At 50.8% G+C, this 10,099-nt stretch overlaps 1 protein-coding gene across 3 annotated transcripts in view; it reads left to right on the plus strand.

Annotated features, from left to right (window-relative positions):
- Nucleotides 1–6: 6 nt before the first annotated feature.
- The window catches only part of BMP1 (bone morphogenetic protein 1), a 49,887-nt gene continuing 39,794 nt past the window's right edge, over nucleotides 7–10,099 (plus strand). For 2 of the 3 annotated variants that reach the window (XM_019641878.1, XM_019641881.1), the window contains exons 1-2: nucleotides 7–262; nucleotides 7,872–7,994. In XM_019641878.1, coding sequence (XP_019497423.1) covers nucleotides 109–262; nucleotides 7,872–7,994 — 277 coding nt within the window. In that variant the 5' untranslated portion in view covers nucleotides 7–108. The remainder of the gene's footprint in view (nucleotides 263–7,871; nucleotides 7,995–10,099) is intronic. The other variant, XM_019641879.1, reaches the window with a different exon arrangement.

Below are 10,099 nucleotides of genomic sequence, written 5' to 3' on the forward strand. Positions count from 1 at the left end.
GGGCGGGGAGGGGAGCGCCTCCCCCTCGCCTTCAGCGCTCCGCTTCCCCTCGCCCGCTCCCGCGTCCGGGCGCGACCCGCCGCTGCCACCGCCGCCGCCGCCGCCAGCATGCCCGCCGTGGCCCGCCTGCAGCTGCCGCTGCTGCTGGGGCTGCTGCTGCTCCCGCGCCCCGGCCGCGCGCTGGACTTGGCCGACTACACCTATGACCTGGGCGAGGAAGACGACGCGGAGCCCCTCAACTACAAAGACCCCTGCAAGGCGGGTAGGCACCCGGTACCCCGCGGCCGGCCCGACGCGAGGGCCAGGCGCGGGCAGGCCTGGCTGGGAGGCGCGGACGGCCGGGGATTCGGGGTGGGGGGGAGGACGGTCCGGTGTGGGAAGCCGGGAGCTGCCTGGTTGGCAATGCAGTGGGGAACAAAAGAAGGAGGGAAAGAGGGAGGGGAAGTTTGGGGGACTTTTAGGACTGAACTTTTGCGCTGTTTGTGGAAGCCGCTGCCTCTTGTCTTCCCAGAGGATTCCTGGGGAAAGCCCCCTGGGTCCGGAGAGAAACCTGCGGCCAAGGAGGCTTTTCCTCCTGCAGGAAAGTTTTCTGGCCAAACTCCCGTGAGTGTGTGTGTGTGTGTGTGTGTGTGTGTGTGCGCGTGTGTGCACTTTTCCCTTCTCGCTGGTCTCCAGCTCCGGGACATTGGTGTTTTCCAGCCTGTCTGTCTGGGCTGCCCTGAGACTGCACATCTGTCTCCCTGGTATGAGGTGGCCTGCATCTCCAAGGAGCAGGTTTCCTGAGGCCCCCACCCCGCCCAAGTGGAAGAAGAAAGGGATCCTCTGAGATCTTGCTCCCAGCGTGTCCCGGGGTCCCCACCAGCGCAGCAGCTTTCTGGAACAGAGGAGACAGCTGTCAAAGTCAGAGAAGCCAGTGCAGGAGGGGGACTTACCTACGGTCCCTGTGTGCCAGGGGCTCTCACCAAGACCAAGTTTGAAGGAAAGGGGGAAATACAGAAAACTCAGACACTGTATATCAGCTCTCTCAGTCCAAAGACACTGGAGGGTTATTAGCCGAGGTCAGAGAGAGAGAGAGAGAGAGAGAGAGAGAGAGAGAGGAAGACCCTGTGTAACCTCTTAAATTTCATACAAGAAGAAACTTGATATGTCCAATGGAAAGTATGAAAGGAGAAGTAATGTATAGAAAATATGTAGTAGAAAAACAATCAATCNAGAGAGAGAGAGAGAGAGAGAGAGAGAGAGAGAGAGTGTTCTTTGTCCATGAAGACCCTGTGTAACCTCTTCACTCCTCTTGCTGGGCCCAGAGGGGTCCTGCCCCTGGAGTGACCAGATGGCCAAGCACTTGGGCTGTTTGCCTGATTGGATGACCCTGAACAGGCTGCCTGGAACAAGAGAACACACAGGGCATAAGATATCAGAACCTTTCCTCGACTTCCTGCCTCTGACTTCAGCCTGTCTCTGACTAGCCAGTCAGTGGCACAGTTCCTAGAGTTCTAGGAGTGCCTGTGTGTGGCACAAGGGGTTTGGGGCAGGTTGCTCAAGCCCTGACCCTGGAGACCCATGTCTGGGTGAATGGACAACAACAAATTTGGGAATAGGAGCCCCTTCCTGTGGGAGGAGGAGGAACCAAATCCCTCTGTCCTTTTTTACCCTGCTGGGCTGTGGGTAAACCACAAAGTTGGCTGTCATCTTTCTTTCTGGCCTTGGGGTGGACATGATGCTAAGTGGACAGAGAGTGGGCTTTAGAGGCCGGCAGACCTAGCCATCAATCCTGGGCCCACAACTCATTAGCTGTCCCACCTTGAGAATGTTAATTAGCATCTGTGAACTTCGCTTTTCTCACCTGTAAAATGGAACTGATGATATGTCTGTCCGTGGAGTTGGTGGTAAGAATGAAATATGAGAACATATATAAAACACTTATTAGAGCTTAACATACACTAAATAAATAATAAATAAGCACTAAATAAATGTTGGCTGTCTACCCCCTCTTTTCTGTGCCTCCCACTCTCACTTCATTTTTTTCTGAGGGAATAGGCTTGGTTTTCAAAAAAAGGGAGTGTCTCTCTGGCCCTGTCCTTGTGTCGGTTATTCACTCAACTGATTTGCCTTTACTAAATGCCTTATATGTGCCAGGCTCTGGGCTTGATGTTGTTGGCGATACAGAGACGTGTAAGGCATGGTCCCTGCCCTCAAGGAGCTTACAGCCCAGGAGGGAAAAACACATGGGGACAGCACAAACCAAGATGCATTGTGTGCCACCTTGGAAGGAAAGGACCTAAAGGCTCAAGGAGTTTCTTGCCTCTGTGCAGTTCTGGTGGTGGTGGTGGTGGAGAAACAGTGATCATAGCAGGCTGGGAAGCTCTGGGGGTCTTCATGGAGGAGGCAGGCTGGGCCAAGGCCTTAAAGAATGGGTAGGAAACCAGTCTGATGTATTTCACTACTAGTTGGAAGTTGCAGTGACTTTCAGAGCAGCGGGAGGCTGAGGGCTTTACCCCCAGTCTCAGATTTCATGTTAGGGTGGGGCTGCCTGACTTGGAACTTCAAACAAGGGTTCTGGAGAAAGCTCTCCACCAGGATGAAGTGAGGCCGGTGGGGAGCTGGGCCAGGCATGGGGGTGGCCCAGAGGGCCTGGGAGCCTGACAAGGCCAAGATTCAGGGTCAAATCAGGCCTCCGTCCTGGGTGTGACTGGTGCAGCCCTGCCTCCGCCCTGACTTCCTAAGACCCCACACCCACATCCTCAAGCCTCAGGTCCCCAGGCTGTTTTCTCTGTTGCTCCAGCCAGGCTTTGCCTCTTGACCTCTCTGAGCCCTGACCTCCAAGTGCTGGAGGTGATGGTGGCAGATGTGCCTGACGTGTTTACAAACTGAAGGTTTGTGACAACACTGTGCCAAGCAAGTCTACTGGCGCCATTTTCCCAACAGGCTCAGATAACAGCATTTGTAGCACTCAAGTATTTTTCATTAAGGTGCATACATTGTGGGGTTGTTGTTTTTTTTACATGATGCTATTGCACATATAATAGACTACAGTATAGTGTACACATAACTTTTATATGCACTGGGAAACCAAAAAAATGCATGTGGCTCACGTTATTGCAGTATTCACTTTATCACAGTGGTCCGAAACTCCACCGGCCGTATCTCTGAGGTATGCTTGTGCATCCTTTGGATGCAGCAGGTGTTCCTGCTTACCTCTGCTCACTTGACCCTCCCCAGCTCTATCCTGTTCCTCCTCCTCCTTGCACATGGAGGACCAAGAATGAAAGCCCCATTGACTCCCCGGCTCACCTGCTATCTCTCACGATAGCCAGACCCCTTCATTTGAGATTACCTCTTGCTCTTACTCTCTGAGTTATGGTTACTGTTGCAGTAAGGGCAAAATTAGGACCCTTGATACCTTGGAGAGGTTCCTGCATCTTCATGGTGAGACCAGAGCAGTGTACGGGATGCCAGGCTGGTCTGTGTATGTGCTGGGGGCTGGTTCCACAAAGCATGCTCTCTCTCTCTCTCTCTCTCTCTCTCTCTCTCTCTCTCTCTCTCTCTCTCTCACCCTTGCTCAAGGAAATTGCAAGTCAGCACTGATTTCTTGTATGTTAGGTTGCCAAACCATTACGGGGGCCCTTTCCCGAGATTCCCAGCTCCAGTTGTCCCGGTGACTTGGCAGTGACTCTCAGGGTTCTGGGAGAGACTTGAAGGCAGGAATGGGGACCCAGTTGATCCCATAAGCAGAAAAGCTCATGGGACTGCTCCCAAGCCAGCCAGAACCTTACTTCAGCCTCAGCTGGCAGCTCAGAAGTCTGCTTCCGGAGGTGAACTGGGCCAGTAGTTCATCAGCCTTCATCACCATTCTCACCCCAGGGGCCTCATGACCCAGGATTGGACTTCAAGGGGCCTCAGAGGAATAGGTTCCAAGTTCAGGAGGCTGAACAGCGATCCCTTCTCCAGCCAGACCACATTCCCCCTCCAGACACTCTGAATGAGTCACCCACCCACTTATGCCCCTGCTCCCTGAGTCACCTTCTCTTTTAGGTGCCCCAAGGGAGGAGGAAAAGACTTACAATCTCCCTGGGCTCCAGGTGGAGGGGGACCAATGGGACTTGCCAGGAACAAGGAACTCTCAAAAATTCTAGTTTCTCCAGAGATTTTGGGAGAAGAGACTGGGGGAAGACAGGGAAGGAGCAGAATGTGTTATTCCTTAGACCACCAAGGACCTCCTACAGATATCCAGAGGAATGGGCTAATCTCTCTCTCTCTCTCTCTCTTTCTCTCGCTCTCCCTTCTCCACCCCTTCCTTTCTAAAGGTGTCCTTTGGGGGTGTGGCCTGTGAAATGGGGTATGCACATCCAGTTAGGTGTGTGTGTGTGTGAAAACACTAGGGCTTGCACAGAGAAGTTAGTTGAGTGTGTTTTTGCACATTTGTGGGTCTGCGCCTGCTTTATGGCCAACTCTGTTTAACTATGCATGTGGGTGCTCCTGAGTGCATGCAAGTGTGTGTGCAAACATGCACCAGTGCATCAGTGTACAACACATGCACACATTTGTGGGAACTTGAGCATGTCCTTCCCTAGCTAGAAGCTTGTATTTGTATTAATGGAACCTGTGTATGCTTGGTACACATGTACACATGGTGCTGGGGCTCCATCACACCAGCCAGCTCCTCTCTCTCCTGACAGAAGGAGGTGCCTTGCCACACCCCAGGGGAGGAGACTGTGGACTCAGGAAGCAGACCTGAAGGATGGGCACATAGGGTCTAGTGCTCTCTCTTTTTGCTTTCATACTCCTGGGTCCTGGGTGTAGAGCAGCAATGAGTGCTCCTGGCTAGTTTTCAGCCAGAAAATAAAAACTTTTGATTCCGGGTTGAAAACAACTATCCTGACTCTGACCCCGGGTTGTCCTTCCAAGAAAAGAGGGGTGTCCTCACTTCCCAGCATCCAGATTCCGTCACTATCCCCCCCCCCCCCGGGAAATTCTAAAGGAACAGGGCTTTCAGACTCAGCTCCTGCCATCGGGCTCTCCTGCACACTCCATCTCTCCCCACCCCCACTGTTCCCACGCATTCTTCAGCCATGACATCCCCACCACAGGGCGCCCGCTCTGCAGATGAGCTATGCGGCCAGCCCAGGGCTTGACCTGCCTTCCACTTGCCCTGTCCTCCACATTGCCCTGGTCCCACAGGCCAGCACAGTTCTGTACTTGGATTTCAAGGTTCTGCTTCTGAGCACTCAGGGGGTGAGGGGTTCACTCAGCTGGGAGGCCAGTGTGGGTGAACCAGTGTGCCCTTGGAAAGTGGAGAGTTGAACTTGAGCTTATGAGATTATTACTGGGGTAATATTAACAGTAGCCATTTAGTAGGTGCTCTCTATGCTCTAGGCTTTGTGCTAGGTGCTTTCTTTACATTCTTGATTTCATGTAAATAAATCCTAGGAGACAGATTCTTTTATTAGCTCCTTTTTATAGAGGAGAAAATTGAGGTTTAGAAGAGTCTATATGACTTGTCAGCTAGAAGTTGCCAGGTTAGGATTCAGACAGGTCTGTCTGACTCCAAAGACCTTGCTCTTTGCTGCTGTGTCCAAAGAGTCTAAATGTCCAGCCACATGTGTATGGTGATGTCCGTGGGTGTGGGTGCATGAGCCTAGAGGTGCAGTGTCTGTGCTAAGGTGTAAAGCTATAGGGATGCTCATGTGACTCATGAGTGCCTGTGTAAATTATGGCACATAGGGACCCACCATGCTTCCTTGAATTGTACCTCTCATCCCATATCCTTGCTAAAGCCACCCTTGCATGTCAGCTGAGAAGTGTCTTCTGTTGCTGTCCCATCAGTTGCTGAGCCAAGGCCACCAATGGTGATGTTTTAAGTAAGAGAATCTTTCTCATGTGATGGAAGGCATACTGGGCCACTTACTACCTGGTGACCTTGGGCAAGTCATTTGCCCTCTTAGACCCAAGTATTCTGGGTCTAAAAGTCAGGGAGGTGGGCTGGAATCTAGCCACCAGGTTTTTTCTCCTAGGCAAATGCATGGGTGGAGCATGGCTTAATGGGCATGTACTAGATGGACAAGGATTAAATGAATTCATTAATGAGAAAACACTTTGTCAACTAGAAAACACCATATAAATTTCAACAGACATTTACACAAGGTCATTATTGCTGCTATTGCTGGCTTAATGAGTTCGGAACTTGCACTCGGTTTGTGTGTGTTGGAGCTTGTGCATGCGTGTTTGTTAGGATTGCCTGGGACTGTGTGTGTATTTTTGTGATGGATGTGTGTGTCTGAGTGTCTATTTCTGTGTATATGTATTTGCAGTATGAGTTCTACAGAAGTAATGAACTTGAGTGCCGTGAGCACTGGACTGGGAACCAGGAGGCCTGAATTATAAATCCAGCCTTTCTAGTATCTACAATAGCAGCGTGGTCTCGGTTAAATCATTTCCCTTCGGGGCTTAAGTTCCTGCATCTGTAAAAAGGAAGGTTTGACGGTTTAGCCTAGATAACTGCTAAAGTCACTCTCACATTCTGCTGACCCAGCTTTGGGTCATGGCTACAGAAGAGCGTGTGTCTGAGAGCACGTGCTTGCAGACTCAAAGGATGTTGACGTGCTACTTCACTCAAACATTATCCAGTGCCTCCCACCTTTCAGAGCGTTGCCAGCACTGTTTGTGTGCACTGGGATATCTCTGTGACTTTGCAGAGCTCTGTGTTTGATGGCATGGGTGTGGATGTCACCTTGTGTCCGTAGGGACACTAACCCTGTGTGTCTGACGATGTTTTGTGTGTGTGTGTGTGTGTGTGTGTGTGTGTGTGTGTGTCCATCCAGCGGGCCATCTGAGGAAGAGAAACCTGTGTACAAGGCCTCAAGGTTAAAACAACTTGTGTCATGCTGCCCGCCAGGCCTGTGAAGCACTGGGATGAGAAGCAGATGTCGTCGCCGGGGTGGAGCTGCAGGGAAGCTGCCCTCTGCCCCGCCTCCTGCCCGGCCCGCTGTATCCCATCCCTGCTTGAAGCTCACATCTGAGCTCCTTCCAGAGCCCTCAGCTCTGCGGCCTCTGCTTCCTCTCGCTCCCGACTTCTCAAAAAGTAGATGGACTGTTTAGCCCATCTCTCTGGAAATACCTCCCCAGCTCCAGAAATCAAAATGGACTATTAGGGGGGCTCTTTTCCCCCAGGTCCTTCTTTCTCCAGAGAGGGGACCCTGAGACTCCAGGACGCTGAGACTCCAAATAGGAGTCACTGGAGAACTGTTAAACATTTCCCTCCTGGCTGGGAAGCTCCCATCATGTGTCCTGGTTTCCTTAAGGTGACTATCTGCTCCACTTCTTATTTCTGTCCTCCCCTCATTGTAATTCAAACGGCATTCGTGGAGTAAATACCACCAGCTCAGCACAGCGCCAAGGTTATGGGCCCACAAAGTAAACACTCTATCATCCCACCCCCTTCTCTTCTCTTTATAGTACCCATCACTGTCTGGAATTCTCGAGTTCGGTTTTTGTTTACTTGTGTGTTGTCGAAGGTTAGCTCTGTGTGAGCAGGGACCTCGTCTGTCTTGCTAACCACTGGAGTGGTACCTGGCCCACACTGGGTGCTTACTAAGTATTTGCTGAAGAATGATGGCGTAAATGACATGACCATGTCTTCGTGGAGCTAATGGCCTGGTAGGGGCTGGGCATCAGCTTTGCCAGAATTCCAACTAAAAAGTGAGCATGAGTCTCCCAAGACATCCCTAGAGCTAGCCCCCTTGGCCCTTGTCCTTCCTCAGAAAATGGTGAGGATTCAAGTAGCTGTGGGAGCCGGGGGTGTGCACACAGAGTCAGGGCTGTCAGTGTTGGGGAGGTGGACTAACTTGGCCCCTGGCCTCTTCTTTTCTTTCTAGCTGCCTTCCTCGGGGACATTGCCCTGGATGAGGAGGATTTAAGGGCCTTCCAGGTGCAGCAGGCTGCGGATCTCAGACAGCGTACAATTTGCAGGTCTTCTATCAAAGCTGCAGGTGCACTGGGTACGGGCTGTCCCTCCTATGTCCCAGAAATGGGTTCCAGAATTGGAGAAATAGGGACCCTCCCTGTTCACAGCCAGGCCTCCCGGCTCAGAGGCCATAAGCTTGAACCCAGTGTTAAGGGTTTGTCTTTCCTCAGGATATCTTTATCCTTTTCCCAGAGGAGCAGAAAGTATAGACATTCCGAGGAGCTAAGAACCAACATTCTTTATGCTTACAGTTTACCAATTTCAAAAGCATTATCTAGCTTGACTGTCCCCAACCACCTTCAAAGGTAGGTGCCAGGATAACTCCCGTTTTGTAGATATAGACCCTAAGATCCACAGAGTTGATGTGACTTGCTCAAGATCACAAAAGTGGTCAGTGGTGGAGCTGGGACAGGAACCCAAGCCTCTGACTCCAGATCTACGGCTCTTCATTCAGCAGCGCAGTCCCGCCTGGCTTCTCCTCCCGCTCCCACTTTGCAAGCTTCTATGCATTATTCAAGAGCTTTCCATGTGAAATCTTCCCTGATCACCCCCCAGACATGACTGTTCTTTCATTTTCTGCATTCTCTCTTCCTTATACTGTTAGCAGCTCACTTAGTGCACTATAGTACAACAATTTGTTTGTATGCCTACCTCCCCAGCTGAACTCAAAGCTCTTCAAGGTCAGGGATGGGTCCTTCTTATCTCTGGGTGTGGTCCAAGCACCTAACAACCCTCCTGGCACTTGTGCATGGGTGAGGGAATGGGAAGAAGGAGGCCTGGGCTGGCTCAGTGCTGTCCAGCCTTCTCCCCGATCTAGAACATGGTCCTGCCCGCGGGTAACTTTCCCATTGCCAAAGGGTGCAGACGCTCACCTGGGACCTGTTCTGAGCACACTCTGGTGGCGCCAGGCATTGTCCTGTCCAGCATGGGGGAGGACCCTGGCACGGCCAGCCAGGGATTGAAGGTCAAACTACCCAGAGAGCAGCTGGCATTGGAGGGCCACCTGGTGGCCTACTAACTAGTAAGGCTTACTCTTACTAGTTAGTGGGGACTAACTAGTGGGGACGAGTAAACATGTCTACAAGGGGAGACCAGAATGGAGGAGCTGGATGACCTGGGCTGCCACTAACCCACCACATGACTTTGGGCGAATCTTTGGCCTTAGTTTCCTCCTTTGTCCAGGGTAGACGGTGAGACTTGCCCAGTTCATCCAAGAGAGCTACTGTGTCAAATGAAAACATACATTAGGGAATACTTAAAGAAGACATCAAGTTCTGTATGCACCACAAATACGAAGGTTTATTGGATGAGAAGGGAGCATTTCCTAGTCTCAGTTACCCCACAGTTCCTAGGAAATGAGTACACCATTGTTCTTTTTTTCTGTTACAGTCAACCCTCACTATTCATGGTAATTATGAATAAAGTTATACAGTACCCTCAGAGTCATCCTGTAAAGTCACTGAGAACCCTAAATTAGCAAATGCTAAGCCATTACTCCTGGGAGAAATACAGTTAAGTTCCTGCGAGCCTCTGGTCACAACATTTTCATAACTCATGAATATGTAGCCCTGTCTTATGTGCATTTCTGTTTAAAGGCACTGTATTTAATATACAGTTGCTTCATTAACATTGAACTCCTCATGGCCAACAGCTCTATGACTCATGCCTGAACAAAGCTTATCTAATGCAGGCATTTTTCGCCATAAGGCACATCACAGCCTTCTTGCACGTAGGAACACCACACAGCTCTAGTGGGTGGGGCAGAGGGGGGAGTCATTTTAAAAGCAAAATCACCAACAGAAAAAGCACAAAAATGCAAAAAAACCCAAAACGCGGCACTAAATAGTCTGTGAAAAAGATACTTGTTTACAGCATGGGAGCTGACACAGGAAGGCAGGGCATCGCCTTGTTCAGCCTCAGCTGGGATATGCACACTGGGTGACTCAAATGTTTCACTGCTCTGTGCACGTCAGCAAATGACCATGAAAGAGCTGAGGGTGCTGATTTTGGAGTTATAAATAAATTGTAGTGAGTGGGCAAATATGGAATTCCCCCCAATAATTAGGATTGATTATAATTTGCGTTCCCCTCCTCTCTTTCATTCACTTGCTACCAGTGTCTTCCTCTTTCTTTCTTTTT

Source organism: Hipposideros armiger, unplaced genomic scaffold, assembly GCF_001890085.2.
Source record: "Hipposideros armiger isolate ML-2016 unplaced genomic scaffold, ASM189008v1 scaffold_64, whole genome shotgun sequence".
Taxonomy (NCBI): domain Eukaryota; kingdom Metazoa; phylum Chordata; class Mammalia; order Chiroptera; family Hipposideridae; genus Hipposideros; species Hipposideros armiger.